General features: G+C 46.8%; 1 protein-coding gene across 1 annotated transcript; it reads right to left on the bottom strand.

The window, feature by feature from the left end:
* Positions 1–425: 425 nt before the first annotated feature.
* CCN3 (cellular communication network factor 3) lies at positions 426–20,939 on the bottom strand. The gene is made up of 5 exons (XM_069621546.1): positions 20,739–20,939; positions 19,009–19,237; positions 15,955–16,206; positions 13,249–13,463; positions 426–4,441 (listed from the first exon to the last, which is right to left on the bottom strand). Exons 1-5 carry the CDS (start codon positions 20,796–20,798, stop codon positions 4,148–4,150), a joined length of 1,050 nt encoding a protein of 349 aa, XP_069477647.1. The 5' UTR covers positions 20,799–20,939; the 3' UTR covers positions 426–4,147.
* Positions 20,940–21,328: the final 389 nt, after the last annotated feature.

Here is a 21,328-nt window from a genome sequence, read left to right as displayed (position 1 = left end):
TTCATGTACCAGAAAATAGTCTGTAGTCCAGCAACCAAATGTGCTGAGTTTGCTGCAAAGCGCTGCAATACATGTTCCCAAATGACACCGGTGTACAGCTAGCCTTAACAATAACATTTTTCACCATGTTTAAATATGTCATGACACTCCATTAATTCAAGCACTTTTTACATCTCTCATACTGTTTGTGTTCTTTGATATTTTTTTAAACACAGCCTAAAGGTATTTCTTTTCAATGCTGTCTGTGTGTGCTACTCAAAATATCTAACACTCACAGGGCTATACTGATACGCTTTAAGAGCAAGAACACACCATCACAGTCACATAGTGGTACTTTTTGGATTATAATGAAACAATTCCTGCAGAATAATTATAACAAAATTGACACATCCTTCAAGGAAGTCCAGAAAAAGAGCTTACTCAAATAACTTTTAAAAAAGTATATATTTCGTACATAAGATAATTTCTCTGTAATTCCAGAATGCAACATGAAAATAAAAGGTATATTACAATATGTACATTTACTATTTACATAGTCCATTCTGTTCATGTAAAGCTTATGTTAGATACATTTACAAAATAATATATACAAGGGTATCGCTAAATTAGCCGAGTAATAGTAACTTAGCGTTTGCATTTCTCTCTTGCTGTATATCATGTATGGATTTTATGATTGGGGTCGTATCGATTTTTTAAGTGGTAATATTTCTTCATTTGAATGACTGCACACACCCAACGTCAGGTATTCAAGTGCCTGCTTCTCACACTCGTGGAGAGTGGTTGTTCACCTCCGACTGGCATGACTGCCAAATTATACAATGGTCTGGAGACATCCCATTCAAATGGTTGTAGATCCTCTGATATTGTCTTAATGACAACCCCAGTGTGCAGCCTCATCCGGCATTAACAATGGCATAGCAAACTTTGCATGGAAACTATTGAAAACAGACCCACGTTCCACAGAGATGAAGTCTCTGTTTCTCTTGTAACGGATAGACTTTGTTGAGCCTGTGCGCCACAAAGTCATGGATCTGTTGTGCCGGGGAATCCCTGAGGAGATTCATTTGTTGTCACATGTAATCCTGAGGAGTTGAATCTGTTCTGCATTGGTGTCCTGAGGAGATAGGGCTGTTGTGATTGGGAACTCTGAGTACTTTTATAGGTTGTGCCTGAGATCACCGTGGAGATGAAACAGTGGTAACTAAGAAACGATGAGTTAAACCCTGATTGTTTTAATGTGTTGTGCTAGGGAACCCTGAGGAGTTGAATCTGTTGTGACTGTGAACGCTTAGGACTTGGATCCAATGTACCTGTGAAAAGTGAGGAGTTGAATTTGTTGTGCCTGGAAACCCTGAGGAGTTGAATCTGTTGTGCCTGAGAAAAGTGAGGAGTTGAATCTGTTGTGACTGTGAACGCTTAGGACTTAATCTGTTGTGCCTGGGAAAACTGAGGAGTTGAATTAGTTTTGCTTGGGGAAATCTGAGGTATCGAATCTGTTGTGACTGGGAACCAGAAGGACTTGAAACTGTTGTGACTTGGAACACTGAGGAGTTGAATCGGTTGTACCTGGAGTTGAATCACTTGTGACTGGGCACTCTGTGGATTTGTAGCCGTTGCGCCTGGGAATTCTGAGTGTTTCAATTTGTTGTACCTGGGAAAGCCAAAGAGTTGAATTGATTGTGCTCGAGAACCCTGAGGTGTTGAATCTGTTGTGAATGGGAAACCGAAGGATTCAAATCTGTTGTGCATGATGGCAACTGAGAACTTGTCTCTGCTGCCAGTGACGTTTTCGGGGAGTTGTTTCTGGTTGTGACTGAGAACCACAAGAATTGGACTCTGCTTGGGTAGGGGTTGTCTGTGTTGTTACTGGTTGTTACAGTGGAGTAGTGTCAGCTGTACCAGGGAACCAATAAGTGGCATCGCTGTTGGCACTGAGAATGCTGAACTGTAATTTATATATTATGCATGAAATCCACCTTTTGCCAAAAATAATATAAAATAATAAACACTGTACATTAGCAACTACAGACAGGGAAAGTTAGAACCCCCCCCCCCAAAAGACATGATACACAACAGGCCAGCCACATGCCACAAGCTGCAACTGAGCAGCAATAGATTTTGAGTGCAGACATCTTAGGTTTTGGAAAAGAGCCAGTGGTTTACCAGTGCCCTGTGGGAGAGGGGGCAATGATACATGTCAAGCTTGTGTGTTTTTCCGGATTTTACCATGGTTCTGACCAGACACTCAGCTCTGCCTAAGTGCAGGATGGGGTGCAAGGAGCGATTGAGCTCGACATTACGGCCTAGGGTTTAATATGTCTAGGCCTAAAGCCGATTGGCAATGAAGGCTCCTATCCACTATTCTGATGTCAAATTGGTTAGGAATGCATTGCAATACTCATTCCTTACCGATATGATACTACAAAAGAGGAAAAACAGAAGAGGGATATGTTTCCCTACGGCAGAGCACCTAGGCCACCCAGACTGACAGTGCACACTTGTATCCTTAGTATTAGATTATTAAGTGCAGGCCCAAAGGGATAGGCATTCTCTGTAGGAATGCCAACTGCTAACACATACATACCAACATGTTCCATTCCACTCAGTCCAGCTTCATCTGGTAGACCCGGATTCATAATTGGGAAGTCCAGGACTACAATTCCCAGAATGCAAAGTTAAAACTAGGACTTGACTAGCATCTCCCCAATGCAATGGATGATGCAGGCATGTAGGCTAACATGAAAACAGTTTCTCTTTGTTTGCTTTGGGCATGCAGAATTATGATTTTAATGTGTAGAGGATGCTAGTTGTGCTTGGTCATCCTCAGAAGGCACCACAGGATGTACCATTCTTCCTGCATTGCCTTCTAGACTACTGGAAAAAAAGGTATATATTGTCAACAGCAGTGGGGCTGCATGTTTGGATTCGGGGTATTGGGTTTCAGTGCAATGTACACTTCTTTCAATGCAAATTGAAATGATCACACCTGGCACCACAGGAAGGAAAATCTAGGGGGTTGTCCAGAGCGCCCCCAGTGGATGCGTACAAGGAAGTGCTACTTTCGCCCAAGAATCATGAATTCTAGCCCTATTTAGCTGTAAATCAGGGTTGTCCAACTCCGGGCCTTGAGGGCCCGAATCCTGATTGTTTTTCTGGATATCCCACATTAATATACATTAGGCAAAATGTGCATACATTTAGAATGATTGTTTGAAAATTAATTTCATGAATATTAATGCAGGGCATCGTGAAAATCCGCCATGGATCCGGCACTTGAGGCCTGGAGTTGGACAATCCTGCTCTAAATGGTTAATGACAAAACGCATGCAGTTATACCACAACATAGACATTGCACTTTCCTTTTTACATTTCTCTCCGAACTTCAAACCGAAAATGTGGGCACGCTGATGGCATCTGGCTCATGGGCAATGGGTTGCGTGGAATGGCTGGAATTGTGCACAATGAACCAAAACATACATTCTAAAGGGAAGGCATAGATGCGAATCGGAAACGGTCAATATTTTACCCTCCCACTCAGGGAAAGGCATGCGGTGTGAACATCTTGCCATCCCACGTGGGGCATGCAGCCAGACTGATCACAAGTGGGAGATGCCGCAAACATAGTGGAAGGTGCACTATGCGAGACCACAGTGTAGAGTACGTTGCAAGGTCTCAAATAAGTCACACAAGTCTCACTGCTTGTCAGACCGTCATGTGTGCTGCAGTTCGTTCCCGTAAAAGGATACTGATTCAGCTCCAAGTTAAAAAATATTTGTAACATACAAAAATAGAAACCATGTCATTCTACAAGGGTTCAACAAAAGGCTAACCCAAGAGTGATACATACAAGACATTGCAATTTTGTTTACATCCCTTTGTAAAGTGAACTCTACAGTCCAAATAAGGAGGTATGAAGACTTCACCTAAGATGAAGCAATTCTTCTGACCACAGGAGCTTGGTCTAAGCTGTACTCTGGTGGCATGTGGACCTCCGTGGTGGCATGTGAACCTCCATGGTGGCATGTGGACCTCCGAATAAATCATCGGTCACCGTGGAGGGGCCTCATCTGATGAGATGAAGAAAGTCATCTGGTCTCCACGCACTTCCACATATTCCGCAGTCGTGTCTGTACCCTACGCCACAGGCTCATTTCTGCAGTCCGCTAAACATTGGCTGGTGCCTGTGCGTGAATGTGTTTTCCTGGGGGCAGTTATTGTGGCAGGCACAGGTGCTGATCATCATCATGGGTCGCTTGATGACCTTGCCACGTGGACACTGGAACTCAATCTGGGCCGTCTTGGTGGTGTGGGGCGTGCAGCACCGCCCGTCGCTGCAGATCCCGCAGAACCGGGGCTTGAAAGCATGGACACTGGTGCAGTTCTTGTATTCGAAGTGGATGGGATTTGCAGACTTCTTGGTTCGCTGGCATTTTTTCCCTTTCTAACAGAAAACAAATACACAATGGTGAATACTTAATTGAACATGTCCCTCATATAACAGTGTGCAACACTTCATTTGCATAATGAATCTGATTGGCAAATTAACACAGTATTTGGAGAGAAGAAACACCATTCCAACAGGTTGTCACTGGCAGAGTTTTTGTGAAAATCATATTATCTCTTCTGGTCCAGTTGAAGACTTAATGGGGTTCAACCATGAGGAGTAGCTAGATAGCAGGTGCATAGCAGCCGACGTGTCCAGTAAAAAGAGGAAATTCATTTGCGCAAGGCAAATGCAAGGTTTTTGCCACACAGGCCGAAGTGACACCTTGTTATGCATGCACTTCACTAGCTGCTTGCATGGCCCACCTGGACTCTCCCCCCCCTCATTACACCCAATGCAGTTGTCTAGGTCTGCCTTGTCCTTTGACCTGAACAGCTAATGGGCGGTATCCCTATATGCTGACAACAATGCCTGGCACAAAAGCGAAGCAGCAAATCAGTAGTTGATGTAGTGGGAGAAGCCAAACCATCTCCCCAAGATGACGGGAACCAGTCACGATACAATACACAAGGAGACAGTCCAATAACGATGGTGATCTATCCTGGCTTAAAGTGTCTGAGAAAGAAAAACTAAAAGTGTTGAGAAAGATTCTTTCTTTTCAACCTGCCGACTGTCGTATGAAGGTAGTTACCTCAGCGCTCACGGATCACTGGACTATTGTAATGGGGTGGTCTCCCTGGGACGGCTGATGTATCAGTTGCAGCGGCTGCAAGTTCTTTAGATGCACCAAGACTTACTCCCTCTGCGGGCCGGCTGCGGCAGCTTCACTGGCTGCCTGTGAAAGCCACGGATCACTGGACTATTGTAATGGGGTGGTCTCCCTGGGACGGCTGATGTATCAGTTGCAGCGGCTGCAAGTTCTTTAGATGCCCCAAGACTTACTCCCTCTGCGGGCCGGCTGCGGCAGCTTCACTGGCTGCCTGTGAAAGCCACGGATCACTGGACTATTGTAATGGGGTGGTCTCCCTGGGACGGCTGATGTATCAGTTGCAGCGGCTGCAAGTTCTTTAGATGCACCAAGACTTACTCCCTCTGCGGGCCGGCTGCGGCAGCTTCACTGGCTGCCTGTGAAAGCCACGGATCACTGGACTATTGTAATGGGGTGGTCTCCTTGGGACGGCTGATGTATCAGTTGCAGCGGCTGCAAGTTCTTTAGATGCACCAAGACTTACTCCCTCGGTGGGCCTGCTGCGGCAGCTTCACTGGCTGCCTGTGAAAGCCACGGATCACTGGACCATTGTAATGGGGTGGTCTCCCTGGGACGGCTGATGTATCAGTTGCAGCGGCTGCAAGTTCTTTAGATGCACCAAGACTTACTCCCTCGGTGGGCCTGCTGCGGCAGCTTCACTGGCTGCCTGTGAAAGCCACGGATCACTGGACCATTGTAATGGGGTGGTCTCCCTGGGACGGCTGATGTATCAGTTGCAGCGGCTGCAAATTCTTTAGATGCACCAAGACTTACTCCCTCTGCGGGCCGGCTGCGGCAGCTTCACTGGCTGCCTGTGAAAGCCACGGATCACTGGACTATTGTAATGGGGTGGTCTCCCTGGGACGGCTGATGTATCAGTTGCAGCGGCTGCAAGTTCTTTAGATGCACCAAGACTTACTCCCTCGGTGGGCCTGCTGCGGCAGCTTCACTGGCTGCCTGTGAAAGCCACGGATCACTGGACCATTGTAATGGGGTGGTCTCCCTGGGACGGCTGATGTATCAGTTGCAGCGGCTGCAAGTTCTTTAGATGCACCAAGACTTACTCCCTCGGTGGGCCTGCTGCGGCAGCTTCACTGGCTGCCTGTGAAAGCCACGGATCACTGGACTATTGTAATGGGGTCTACCTGGGACAGCTGATGTATCAGTTCCAGCGGCTGCAAGTTCTTTAGATGCACCAAGACTTACTCCCTCGGCGGGCCGGCTGCGGCAGCTTCACTGGCTGCCTGTGAAAGCCTCTTACGCATTACTCGCTGGGCTCTTCACAACACTGGGGCAGTCTACCTGTAGACTAAACTGCAGCGATATCAGCCTACCAGGTGTCTCCGTTCATCCTTGCAAGTGTTACTACAAACGATATCAGAGAGCTCAGATAGGGTGCCGGTCCTTTCCGGTCCTTGTCCCTAACTTATGCAGTATGCTACCTCCTCCTAGGCGCGAGATTTGAGACTCCCTCCAGTTTTGAAAAGCACTGAAGAGTCATGTTTTTCACTCTTATTCATTACGTTGTAGCACACCAGGGTTGTCCTTTTTTTATATTTGGGCCCACGCTCTGTAAGTATGGCATATTGCATTCCATTAAAAGATGACAGGCTTCTAGTCCCCCAGCAGAGGTGCTTCTATACTATGGAAATCACTGGAGGGGCTGAGAGTGATTGCGCTGGGACAGGCAGCCTGCGCGCTGCACTCGCCTTCTGCATGTGCCTTGACTACGGAGAAGACCCCTCGATTCATGGCTCACGCGGACTAATGTGATTGTCAATAAACACAGGGGATGCTTACATGGTACTGTGCTGTGCTACAGGAGTACTTTGGAGAAGAGACGCTACCTTTTCTTTCGTTGCCATTATTTGAAAACGGCCAATGACAATCAATGGAGGCTGTGGAACATTCAGGTGCATATCTTCTATGAAATCTGTAATAAGGAGATGTTCACGTTTTTCCAGGCCTTTGTACGTTCTTGCATGTCAGGTTGATGCTGAGTCTGGTTATGTCAATCGATACAGAGCTCCATGTCTCTCCAGATGTTTAGAACTACAACTCCCACGATCCCTCACCCTTGACAATTCTTGCTGATGGTGATGGGAGTAGTAGTCCAAATCACCTGGAAAGCCAAAAGTTGCACATCCCTGTTGCAGTAGAAAGTAATCTGGAGTCTACTGTATTGAGCTCTAGTACAGCAGATAATCAGAAAGTACCTGATGCTCGGGGTTGGCTATAGCTCTGCATATGGATATGATCTGCTAGGGAAGGGGATTCAGAGGCCGAGTAGAGGTGTATTGCCTTGAGCGTCTTACTTCATTAACCATCCTCTCACTGAACTGAAACAAAATGGCCACCTCCCCCGCCTCATAATCACAATGGTGAACAGGGCATTGCTTATCTCTTCCTTTACTTTCAGTCCTCAACAACCTAACACTTCTTTAGTTATATTTGTGGTATAAACCTCACGCAATGTCCCATCTTTGTTTTATTGATCACATATAAGGGCTCATTCGGGAGGATCCGGCGTATTGCGCCGAGGTCTGCTTGCCATAGTCTTGTCTTATTTTTAAGCAGTCCACCTGGGGCAATATTGATTGCTGGCTTGTTCAGGTGTAAATAATGCATTAACATTTAGGTGGTTATGGGGTTCTGTGCATGTTTACACCTCAACATGCAAACACTCGTGAGTGGCGTGGTGTGGTTAAGTGCTTTAAGTATTCCTTCGCCTCGTTAGAGGCATTGCCGCGCTGGAGTGACTGGCAATTGGGGACATATCAGTAATAGGGAGTGATTGGGCAGCTGGAAACTGGCTCTCTGTGGTAAACGGAATATCTTTAATTTCTGCCAAAACTGTCGAGGGCTCAAGATCCGTCTGATGTCCATGCCACCCGCTGTGCCCGTGCATGGCACAGGCCACTTATATGGATTCCTATGGAATCTGCATGCTTTTTGAAGGAATTGGAATCCAAAGCATCTCTGTGGGTGGGGAAATCAAATGCCGTCAGATTTGTTACCCTGAGCGGATGTGGGCAGTGGGACAAGGTCCCTGCTCCCTCTCACAAATCACTGTACACAAAAGCATGAAGAACTCGTTTTGCAAAAGGCTTTAGTGCATCGCGCATACACTTTCCACAGCTCAAAATGGCTCCCTTAGTGTTAATGACCATTCGTTTACCACTATTTCCACATAACTGGACTGATATTTTCGGGCTTCATTATTTTGTTCTGTGTTCGACCATGGTCACCCTTCCCAAAGACAATGCTAAGTCAAGTAAGTTCCCAGTTTTCTGTAAAATCCTGTCCAGCCAAAAATATATAAGCTACCTTAATACCACTTAATGCTTAGTCATAATAAGATTTGGGGAAAGATTAGTGTAGTTAGGAATAGATACCAGTAGATGTGAAACAGTGTATACAGTAGGCGAAATATCATATTATGTTAGCAGTTGGAGATTAATGATTGGCTTCTAATTACTATGTAGGGCGATTAGACCGGTTTAAATGGGTATCATATCAATATACAGAACATGAAAATGCAGAATTTAAAAAGCTGCTTTTCACTGCATATATACGTGTGGCCTGGGCAAGGGTAATAATACATGTGAGGGATATGAGTGGGGTTGCAGGGGTCTCTTCCTCATATATATGCAGTGAAATGAATAATAAAAAAAAAAAATCAGAATTTTAGTCCTCACCATTTTTTGTATTTTATTCCGAGGTTATCACATAGATCCGTTTGCATGCATGGATCGGTCCAAATAGTTTATCAATGTGCGGTTGCGCTCTCCTTCCACTCATTCCTCTCCAGGACTGAAATCTCTGCACTGGCTCCCAGTAGCTGCGAGGATTAAGTTCAAGACCCTCTGCAATGTCCACAAGGCCTTCTGGGGCCTGGGGCCTCAATACCTTCAACTCTCTCTTCCTAAATATCTTCCTTCTCGAGCTCTTCTCTCTTCGCTCATCCGCCTCCAACTCCCTCAGGGTCAGTCGCTTCTCCAAGCAGTGAGTTGGTGGTAGATCTCTTTCTTCGGCTGGGGCCTCCCTCTGGAACAGCCTCCCTGCCTCTCTAAAACTTGAGCAGAACCATTTCCGGTTCCGGAAGCACCTTAAGGACCTCCTCTTTGCTTCTGCTTTCTCTCCTCCTGTCCCCTGCTGAACTCCTGGCTGAAACTGCAACTGCACTGGTTACCTGGCTACCCTCTCATCTTGGGCCCAGGTCCCCTCCCCGCCAGTTGCACAACTGCATTGGCCCCTGGCAACCCATGCACTCTGGGGCTGTTTCTGTATCCCTACAGCCTCCTACAAGCACTTGACACCTGATGTCTGCACTTCTTATTTATATTTCGTATTTATTGTTTTTTATTTATTCACTGTTTATCCTATGTACCACACTTCCCCTGCCCCCTTTCCTTGCACACTGCTCCCCCCTGCCCTTGGGCAATCTCAATGTCACCTGGCCTAGTAAGATCATTGTCTCTGTCTTCCCTCTGTTCCCCTCCCTTGCCTCATTGTGCCTTGAAACACTTGTTTATAGGCGCGTTATAAATGCCTTATCATATCATTCAACGTGGCGCCTCAATGCCTTCATATGTAGCCTGCACATCCCAGATGTAGACTACTTCAATTAGTGTAACCTGGGTATGTGCGCGTAAAGGTCTACTCTCATAGTACCCCTTACTTGCTTACGCATTTATACAACTGCAGAAATCTCTTGAGGAATCATATCTGTCTAGAAAATGTCCACGGCCAGCAGAAAGAAACACTCCGTTTTTAATATGTCACACAGCGCCATACTGACATGTCGATGAAAAGGCCAACGTAAAAGCAGCTGCGTCACCTGAGAAGAGCGCAACAAACAGAACAGATGTAGTCAATGCTAAATGGTGTCCAGTCAAAGTTTAGAAACAATAGTTGCGAATGCCAAAAGTTTCGAAACTAAAGTGCCTGAAAAAAAAGAATTATTTTTTTTTGTATTATTTTTTTTTTTTATTTCGTATTGTAAAAGAAGTGATTTTTTTTAATAAACAGGGTTTTGGGGGGGACCCCTTGCGGGCGACCCCTCCCCCCAACAAAAGACCCAAAAAATCTAAACTTTTTTTCCGGCACTTTTGTGTCGGAACTATGGCATTCGAAACTATTAGTGTCGAAACTATGACTATAAACCTGCTAAATCCATCCTGAATTTAGAAATTGTTCTGGAAGTTCTATCCCCAGAAATGATTAATTACTATTTTAAGGAGCTGTAGGTTTCTGTGACCCCAGATCTCAACATCAAATGTGACAAGGCCTTGGTTTACCCTCAGAAACCTTTAATTAGCACATGTACAATACACATGTGTAGAAAGATGTAGCTTGTCCTTGACTCGCCACGTTACTAGTTAGGCTTCTTCTGGGTTTTTAAGGACTTCTGTCCTTTTTTACTGACAGCTTCAGCTCCAAATTACAAATGGTAATATCTGCTCTAACATACTTTCAACATCAGCATAGTTTATTTTTTTTACATCTTCTCCTGGGAAATTGACCATGCACTTGCCATTTTTTAATTAGGTAATGATATGTTATTTATATAGCACTTTCGCCAAAGCACTTTACAGAGAATACATTAACATACGATATCACCCACCCAAAGTTGGTACTTATTTACGGACCCTGGAAGGATTAAAGGCTGATTTGGCCTTGCCGGAATTCAAACCTGCAACCTGCAGATCACACACAGATTGCTGTTGGTAGCACTCAACCCACTGAGCTACATTACGGCTAGATGATGTATTAGTACTTAGTATTTTAATTGCTGTGAACATCTGAGGTGATGACAGGCCACCCAGGATCACGATACCAGAATTGTCTACGTGCCATTTGACAGGAGAAGGGTGCTTCCTGCCCGTGGTTAAGAAATGTGGGTCCTCCCCTTGTATTTCTAGCTGCATTTGATCACAGGCCAAGAAATAAGTTAACTCTTTATGTTGGCTATTGCCAGTGAGATAGCACAGCAGGTGAAGTGCTTTCTGCTGAGATCTGTATGCTGCTTGCATGTTGTGGGTCAAATTGTACCCAAAAAAGTAGATAGTGTGTTGGGGTTAGGAAATATTTGTAGGGTGGGGTTGGCGGTGGGTAACGGTAGTGGGGTGGGTGCGAGGGATATCCACCATCGCTTTCTTTCTGAAAGAATTCAACCAAAATACAATTAACTAAAACATCAAGCATTAGACATACATCCATAAAAGATTATGAATATTATTTAAGTAATAAATAAAGATGTTTGATGAGGTGGCTTTTAATAAGCAACCCAATGTGATAAACGAGTTTACCAGAAAGGGGTCTATAAATATCCCTCCTCATCCTAAATGTGAATTGAGCAGAGGTTCAGGTGATACTTGGGTTTACCAGAAAGCTGGCAACAATGACCCCTCTTCATTCTAAATTTGAATTGGGCAAAGGTTTAGTGGATACATGGGTTTACCAGAAAGCTGGCAACAATGACCCCTCCATATCCTAAATTTGAATGGAGCAGAGGTTGGGTCTTAATGCCGGAACAATACCTGCAATCAATCAAGGCTGATAAACGGAGTGCAGTGTTCATCAAAATGGTTTGCAAATGCTCCAGTACAAGACATAGCGAAGATTTACACCAATTCTCATACTCTATAGTAAAGTGTGCTCAAATAGCTGCCACATGGTTGAGATGCTTCCCTCCTGAACTACACCAATCTACTGATTCTCATGGACCCAAGCACAGAGCCCCCATGACCATTCTGGGACACACACCAGTGTCCATCTTCATGAGACGTGTGGGTGGACGGCTCAAATAGATCTTTCTCTAATCAGGTTGAGACCTGGGTGAAAAAAGCAATGATTCTGTGATAGGACGGGCTCCAGCGTTGCCGGGAAAATACATTGAGGCAGGAACCCGCCCATCACTGGAATATATTGATTCCCCTCTTTTTAGTTGTCTTGTCCAGTTGTGTAAATCTTGTGCAGTGTTGGAGCTGTGCGACCAGGACTGATGTCTGTGCCTCGTCCAATGAAATTACATGCATCAAAGAGCACCATAGTCCACGCCTAAATACACCGTCCCTGCCATTTGTATAGCAGGTTTAGGGCATTAATATGTATTTTTATATTTTGATGCATAACATTGCTACCATTTGTTAATCAAATGAAACATTGGAATGCTTTCCTGTACTTATTCCACCTGGTCTGGAGTAGTTCCTTCCAGGAGGCTGCCTGGAGTAATTCTATTTTGACCCTGAGCTAATGGATTTCCATTGCCGCCACAGTTATGTGTCTTGAGGTATACTTGCGTGCCCCGCCATATTAGCATAACCCCTTTTCTTACATCTGCTGTGCCGGTATGGGCCGTCTTTGCCCCATAATGGGTGTGACCATTTGAAACACAGAGAAGTGACACATGAGCATCGAAACTAATTTTCTTGGCTTTGGGTTGTAGCAGGTTATGAATTGCAATGAGTCGCTTCCTTTGTAGGTGTTGATTTCATAGTTTGCCAGGACTCGTGGTGTGTCGTTTATCTCCTCTTGCCTATAGTATTTCCCTGGAATACTCTGGGAAATGGAGGTCACATCCTGGATTTCTGAAGGAAATTGATGTGAGTGTGCATTTGACCTGCAAATGCCAGAACCTTAGTCTGTAGCATAGCACACACATATTATGTGACTGTTTGGACTCTGGTGTCTGTCCCCAAATGTTATATTTTGTAAAGTGCGCAGTTAACCTCTGTCTAACCTCACTATGGAAAATCCAAAAGTGAACACATAAAGAATAAGTACTTCTTTAAAAACACACTATGTATCGCCTGGACATAAGACAGGCGTATGGAGCCTACGGCTCTCCAGATGATTTGGACTACGACTCCCATGATCCCTCACCATTTACTATGCTTGTTGAGGCTGATGAGAGATTTATTCCAAAATATCTGGCCATCCCAGGTTTGCAGACCCCTTGAATAAGACCCACTACTGAGAATATTTATCAACAGGCATTAGCGTGAACAGACCTGATGGCTGCAGGCCCACGACACGTAACTGCATCACTTACCTTGTCAGTGTGCTTTGCGTTTTCTTTCTGGCATGGCCGCACAATGCAGAGGCGATGCTGCTTCACCATGTCGCACCGAGCATTCCTGTTGGTCACCCTGGTGGACATGCCCATTCCACAGCTTTTGGAACAAGCACTCCACTCTGTTGTCTGTTCGATACAGTTGAGACCCGCCTCAGAGGCATCGATTCCCAGTGTGTCCTCTTGCCTGTAAGCTGCAAGATCAAAACATCCATAAGTCTGTGGCACAGAAACATGGACAGCAGCCGAATGGACAATTGAGTGCGTCATGGTACATCCGTGAACAAGCGCAGGTTTCTACATTTGAAAGGAGAATTGAGCCCAAAGCCAAAAAACTGAAGATTAAAAGTGGGTGAGTCACAGTGAGATGTGGCATACCCACAGCTTCTCAGTATGTGCCTTTATTGAGTGGTGGTATCCATTAATATAGGGATCTACAACCTGCAGCACACCACTTATTTTGAACTACAAGTCCCATGGTCTCTCTCTATTGACTATGCTGGGTAGGGCTCATAGGAGTTGTTGTCCAAAACATCTAAAGATCCTAAGTGTGGAGGACTCACCATTTTTTCTGCACCAGGGTACAAGAGCTTTTGGTCTGGAGGTCATTGGCGCAAAGTTTGTCCAGATGGGTGGGATATGTGACCTGGAGATACCTGGACAATTTCCACTGAATTGGAGACCATGTCACAAAAACACCAATTGGACACGTTAAAGTATTATTATTATGATATTTATTGAGCGTGGACCTAGCTTCGAGAAGCAACGGAGCGCTTTACAGAGGTATACAACATTACTGATGCATAACGGACCTCTTTGCAGTGGTAACAACAGAAGAAGTATACAGTGGAGGGCAGGATACAGAGGGGGACAGAGGACGGGTACAGCTGTAACAGGTGGCAGGGAGTAGAGAGGTGGGAGGCATTTAGCAAGTCTGGTGGCGAGAGGGGCGGCGTGATGGCCTAGGTTTTGAGGAGGAGAGACTCCTTGAAGAGATGGGTCTTGAGTTCTTTTCTGAATTTTAGGAGCATTGGGGCAAGTGTGATACCGATGGGGCATCAGTCCTTTTTCCAGTGGCAGATTTCCACTCTGCACATGTCCTGGCTTCTGGTGGTGCACTGTCCGCCGGAGATGCAGAGTTTCTCCGTGAGGTAGCTGGGTGACTTGAGGGCGACTGCCTTATATATAATGCAGCAAGACTTGAAGGCGATTTGTGCGTGCAATGGGAGCCAGTGAAGGTCAATGGAGGCCGGGGTGATTTTGTCACATCCGCGTAGACCATTGATGGCCCGTGCAGCCATGTGTAGGACACTTCTCAGGGACACAAGGGAGGATGACGGGGGCATTCAAGGAGTGCCTTGCCCCCATCCAGGTGGCATAGGACAATGCTTGAACGGTATATCTAAAGCTGTCCAGAGGGAGGAAAGGCTTGAATTTTCACAGGCGGGAGAGCTGTTACCGCTGTCAGAGTTTTCTTAGCTAAGTGTGTCTTGAAGAAGAGGTGTTTGATGATGTGGATCCCAAGGGACTTGATGCAGGAGGTGAGCTCGGGTGTGAAGCCCTCAGAGTTCATGGTTGATAGCCAGATCTGTATGTCTGGGTGTTCGGTTTTGTTGGTGAGGAGTAGGAATTCGGTCTGGAGGGGTTGGGCTTCAAGCATGAACTAGACATCCAAACCTGTATTAGCGAGAGGCAGGTTTTGAGCCTATGAATGTCCTGGATGGAGTCGATCATGAGGCATAGTGGTGTGTTGTCGGTGTATTGGTGGATGTTGTGTGTGGCTAGGAGGGCTCCCAGTGGCTCCATGTATAAGTTGAAGATCACTGGGTAGAGGATGGAACCCTGCGGGACTCCACTGGTGATGGGTAGCATTGGCGATCAAGAGGAGTCCATCTGAACAAAGTGCTTGCGGGTGGCGAGGTAGGACTAGAACCAGCACAGGGCAAAGTTGCTGATCCCCATGCACCGATGTAGGGTGTCCGTAAGCCCCTGGTGGTCTACTGTGTGAAAAGCGGCCGAGAGGTCGAGTAGAACCACGGTAGAACCAAAGTATTCTGCATATACAGCTCTGACAGGGTTTGCTTTCATGACATTGCATTATACAAAGTGATGAATATACATGACACAATTATACCTGCCTATGCCCCTTATATTGTTGCCAAGAAGTTTGTATCTGCACCGGCCAAAGTATAATGGGCTCGGGTTAGGACAAGTAGGGGAAACGTGCGAAATTGAGACTTTTTTGCCAATTACTTTTTCAAAGTGTACAATACAAGGAGACGTTCCTAAATTAGAAGAGCAAAAATATATTACTAGATCAATGCTCGTAGAGTAGGGTTGCTAGATGACTCCATGAAATAAAGGGCACCCTACTCCTCTCCTGGGCTTTGCTTTTACCTTAGTTTCATTTCAGTCCATAGTATTCAACTGAAGTGGCCAAACACTGCAACTCCCAGCAGGCAATTGGTAGAGAAGTGAAAGCTCTGTACTGGAGCATGGGGTTCTTCTTGTCATGGAGTCCTCTGGCAACGCTACTGTAGAGTTTTAACAAATGCCCAAATTTCAGCTACAAGCATCAACTATTTCCAGCCAAGGGATAACACACAACACAATGAATAAATGTAAGCTTCACCCTCTCTGATACTTCTGCCACATGAGATGCCTACAGTACAGTTATGAACTTACCGGCCATCGCAAAGCCTCCCAGAGCCACTTCCGCCTTGTCCTCACACACCCATTTGTCGCAGCATTCGCCCGGGACCTGCACCTTTCTGGGGAAAGGGCAGTCAGGGCCTGGCAGCAGCAGGTCCTGGTTGCAGCGGGGTACGCAGCCGATCTGCCCGTCCTGGCAAGTGCACTGGTATTTGCAGGTGGGCTGGAAGGTTTCGCCACTTTGGTAAATCACCCCATCAAACACACAGTGGTCTTCATCAAGAACTGAGTCATGAGCAATAAAACAAATGGTTACATCACAATGTGATAGGGTTTTTGATCTGATTTTCTGTCTAATTAATACCAATAGACAGTAGAATGCAAGTCACATACAAATTATGCCCCCATATTGCTCCCTGGTGACCACAGTGGCCATTTTAGGGTCAGGCACTGGCATGCTTTTCCCATCAACTACAGGAGAACATGGCCCTAACAAAACTGTGGCGCGGTCACAAAATATTTACTGCCAATCATATGGCCAAAGTCTTTTGCCAAACGGTGACTTAGATAGCGGCATGCCTGACCACAGCGGAGAATCAAGCCCAACATTCAACCAATCAGAGAGCCTGCAACCGTTATTCCACAGATATGAGATAAACCGCTTTCCTTATCAAAACAGTTTGAGAAAAGAAATAAAGATGAAAGCGGATGAGTGGGGAAGGAAATTAGAAAGATCAAAAATGAATCATCTTTCCTCTCTCACATTATATGTACAATAACTGGTGCACAGGCAAAGAGACATTCCCAGGCGTGCCCCCCTTCCCCCACCGCCGCTCCCCCACCTCTAGAAGGTGGCTGTTGGTTGTAAAATAACATTTACTGCCACCAAACAAAAGCACAAGATGGAAAAATTTGGTCACCAAGTTCAAATGCCACATGGGGCAAGAAGAGCGCACACATGTTAGGTTAACTTGTCCTCGTTTTATCTTTGCAGGGTTTGGCTGAGGCCTTTTTTTTTAAGACAAACGGAATAAGGACACGCCGAACAGCAATGATGAATTGTGAAGACTTCGATTGTGTGTATAGTTTGGTTGAATCAAAGCAGCAGGGCTTTTTTTTATGAAATCTTAAGGGGGAGCGCACACATGAACAGTGAACAGTGTGAAAATCACCTGTATAATTAGAGTTTCTGAACTAGAGCTTCGTGCATCTTCTGGGGCTTGCATGGGATTCTAACTTGCTGAGTGCAGGCTGCCCTCATGGCGGCTGCCAGCGACTTAGTCCTTAGCGATCCACCCACGGTGATGAGTGCAGGCAACAGCAGTATTTAGTGGTCGGTGCGTTGGTATGTTCCAGGGACAGCTGGTTGATTACTGACTGACGTGCAGATTTCCTGCATGAGGGCCTGCAAGAGGTCAGTGTGCGCAAACTTATGGATGAGTGCATGAAAGATGAGTGATTACATCAATGAATATTGACTGATTGGCTTGGAGATCTCCAGGCTGGGAGCACGAGAGAGGAAGGAGCAGCCTGCAGACAGTTCTTGAATAGGGCTAAGAAAAATAGGGAGGCTCTACTCGTCGCAAATCAATATTTAGGTGCAGGGTCTACGAAGTGTCTCACGCGGCCTCAGAATCCCAACTAGCTTGGGACCCTTTAAAACATGTGGAGGTCCATGTAATTAAAAGAGTGGCTTAATAGAGGAAAATAAGTAAATGCATTTTAAAAGGTCTGATAACTATAATTAATGCACAGTAAAATCAAATATCAACTAAAATAAAGATTTTAAATATGAAATTGATAATAAATCAAACTACATCAACATGCGTTCCAATCCTTCACTTTCTTTGAAAGAACTCCATTATTCTTATGTATCAATTTTCATATTCATGCCAATGACAATACTTCCCCTTCCCTTTAATGGTAGAAAACAAATAACTCCAAATGTCTGTAACCGGTGATAGGATTCCAAATAGGGCTAATGGCAGCACCTACTGGGGTTGAGCAGTACTGTTGTCTTTTCGGGGCAAGGAGACCTTGTCAGGGATTCAGTTCCGGGAGGTCCCCTGCTCGGGAGCTATTTTTGGAGGCTAGTTATGGCTGAGTCCCAACCCACCTAAAGGCATGTCTTCATGGAGGCCTTTGCGCATAAGGGGTTGATGGTGTCTAGTTCTCCTGAACACATGAGGTTCATGTTCATGTTCAGGTTCATGTGAACACCCTCATCATGAGGGTGATGAGGGAAAAGGACTGATGTGAGGCTGCCTCAAGAAATCCATGAATGAGGGGCCAGTCCCCATGGACACGCGTCTGGGGAGGACTGCCTGTGGAACATCTCTCCAGAAGGAGCCAGGAAATGATTCCTGATGGAGGCGCAGATTTCTGTATGACTGGGGACTGGCATTGACTGCAGTAAGTACAGATGCACAGAGCCTGGGCTTTCAGGTGGGCTGGGGCGAGCCGTCTCCGAAGCCCGCCCCTGAGCCTTGGCCACACACCCTAGAAGGAAGAGTACATATGGCTCAGGTCAGCAGACATTTTACTGTTAGGGCGCGTGTGTGTGACTGACAAAAGAAATCAGCACCAAGCCCTGAAAAAGGATTTCATTCTTAAATCAGTATCCCAGAAATATTGGCCAAATATAAACCTCTATGGTCATTCTAATGCTCCCAAAATGCTCTTTGATTTTATGCAAATCGGTTGGGTCGCCCTCACCTTTTCAAATGTGGTGATTCGTTTACAGAATGAGGTTGATTTATTCACTAACTGGATTGTTGCTTATGTACTGGGAGAGGGCATTTTCTGTATGGATAGCAATTTATTTACAGAGATTAGGAAGAGTGTTTACAGTATCCAGCCTGGATGCAAACAAAGCCAACAGAGGCCTGGCTAGGTCACCCAAAATACATATTTGCAAAGTTTCATGCTGGTGTATTGGTCGGGGCAGGCTCCCCCTCGCCATAACCCCCCCCCCCCTTTTAGGGCATGTCCTTCACACACACCCTTGTAAATGCACTCTCGATTTCGTGTCCCACTTTGAAGCACTGCACAGAGCGGTCATTATTGTAGGTGTAGAGGCTTTCTTACCCATGCAGGTGCCATGGCCAGCCGCGGGCTGGGCGCTGTGGTCACAGTAGAGCCCGAGATCTTCCTGGCAGGGGTGCACTTCGGAGCAGCTCTCGCCGGCCTGGCGGGCACACACCGGGCAGCAGGCGCAGCCGTCCAGCACAGCGGGCACGCCGGGCGCACAGCCCAAGCTCTCCTCATCCTCTGCGGGGCAGGGCCCACATTGTGCAGGACAGCGTTCACCACTCACCTGCCGGAAGGAGGGGGGAGGGCAGACGTGAATCAGGTGTTTCAAAACATGGGGTGCACGCACCCATTCATTCTTCCGTGCTTAGAATGAGCTAATGGGGCACAGAGTGGGGGGTAATGAACGGTAGTTAACCCCATTGAAGTCCATGGAAGACAGTGTTTGTTTGTGGCGGGGTGGGGGCGCATGAGCGCGCTTTAGTGTGTTTGGTGGAGGGAGTCAGCAGAAAACAGCGCTACACGTGTTTAAACATGCATCCTTAAGATTGTGTCTAGGAGGGGTTGCTGGAGTCTACAGAACATACCAACATACCATTGCGCATTATACATGCATGCATCATGTGTGTGGTGGCGCGACAGGGTGCTGCTGAAGTCAATAGAACACATCACTTCACATCATACACTCATGTTATACATATTCCCTGGTGTAGGGGGATCTCTCTCTCGCTCTCTCTCTCTTTCTCTCTCTCTCTCACACGCACGCGCGCGCACGCACGCGCGCGCTCGAGGGGATATGGAATTATGGAGTCTCCAGAAAACACAATTGCATATTGAATACACATATGTGTGCTCCAAAGGGGGGTGTTGAGGGGGTGGGGCCTGCACGAAATCTACGCACGTTACCACTGCACATTACACACACGTCACCCACATACACATGCGCCTACGTTCGTGTATGCTCATTTAGGTGCAGGTGGCTGCTGGAGTCTGCACCACACACACACATGCACGCTGTCCCGGGTGAGAACATGCCACTGTACACTATACACACACGCTAGGCGTGATCATATGTGTGTGTGATCCTACAGGTGAAGATGGCTGCGGAAGTCTGTGCAACGCGTGCATCAGATGTACACGTGTGTGTGTGTGGGGGGGGTGTCACGGAAATCTACTGAACATACAGTTGCAGATTACACACACATAGGTCACACATGCTCCTATGTGTGGGCTCTGTGGGGCAGCCGGACTTTACATAACACACACACGAGCCCATTATACACACGTTAGCTTTGCTCTTGATGTATGTATGTATGTGCTTGTACATGGTTCTAAAGGTGACGATTGCTGGTGGGATCTGTAAATCACATAATTACAAACCATACACATGTATGTATGTATGCTCCTATGTCTGTGGAGGGGGTGGGTGTTGCAGGAATCCAAAAAAGACGCAAGATCACCCGTATACGTTACACGTGCCCCTATAAGAGCTTCTAGAGTGTATAGTACATGCCATTGCACATTATAGACACGCGCGTGCTCCTGTGGGTGAGCGGGGCTGACGACATGACATACGTCCACATCACACACGATAGACACATGTCCCCATATGTGGAGAAGCCTGGTAATGTCTACAGGGCACGCCATGCATTGCACTAGAGCGGGACCAGGCTTCTCGCAGTTAATACACACACATGGGTCATGGGCTGGATCTGCTCAGCCCACAGCATACATGACCACTGCACGCACCCAGGCCATGTTTGGGTCTGATTGCGGGTTGCACTTACCTCTGTGAGCAGGGAGAGCAGGAGCAGGGCAAGGCAGTGCTTCATCGCCACGCGAGCCATGCTGCGTCTTCGAGGAGTTGAGGCAGGAGGGGCGGCTGCTCGGCTTCACGCTTTGAGGGTCTGTCTCGCCCAGGCCCGCTGCGGGGCATTTTATGGGCACCCACAAGACCACAACGACCTCCTGACTGGCTGCAGCCGGGAGACGGGGGTGGGATAGACAGGGGGGTTGGCCTCGAGGCCCGCAACAGCGCACACCCCGTCTACCCCACCCCTCTCCCAGCCATGTGCCCTGGAGCGCGGCCAGGGCCATACCTGCTTGCCAGTGCCAGGCCGGTGTGGTCTTCAGGCCCCGTGCCAGGCGCTGCTGACAGGAGGCGGGCAGGAATGCGCGCGCGGAACACTGAACAAGGACGCACTCTTTCAACAAGGGCCGTCTGCAACATGGGAAAGTATTTTGTTTTTGTCAACCTCCGGGCTGCTTCGAGACGGACTCCGACCTGTGCCAGCGGCGAGCACGGCTTCCCCGTTTCACATCCCTGCGCCTGGCCATGTGTGTAGCTTAAGGGGGGCGTTCGAGAGAATACAACCAA

This window comes from Ambystoma mexicanum, chromosome 5q (genome assembly GCF_040938575.1).
Source record: "Ambystoma mexicanum isolate Mex_15411 chromosome 5q, UKY_AmexF1_1, whole genome shotgun sequence".
Classification (NCBI taxonomy): domain Eukaryota; kingdom Metazoa; phylum Chordata; class Amphibia; order Caudata; family Ambystomatidae; genus Ambystoma; species Ambystoma mexicanum.
The sequence above is the reverse complement of the archived record's forward strand: the minus strand, read 5'-3'. Positions and strand labels throughout refer to the sequence as shown.

What these genes read in the sequence shown, in the direction of transcription:
- CCN3 (XM_069621546.1), bottom strand. Translation starts at nt 20,798, where the DNA reads ATGGCTCGCGTGGCGATGAAGCACTGCCTTGCCCTGCTCCTGCTCTCC. An exon ending in TGCTCTCCCTGCTCACAGAG is followed by an intron (nt 19,238 to 20,738) that starts GTAAGTGCAACC and finishes TCCTTCCGGCAG; the next exon opens with GTGAGTGGTGAACGCTGTCC. An exon ending in GGGAGGCTTTGCGATGGCCG is followed by an intron (nt 13,464 to 15,954) that starts GTAAGTTCATAA and finishes TTGATCTTGCAG; the next exon opens with CTTACAGGCAAGAGGACACA.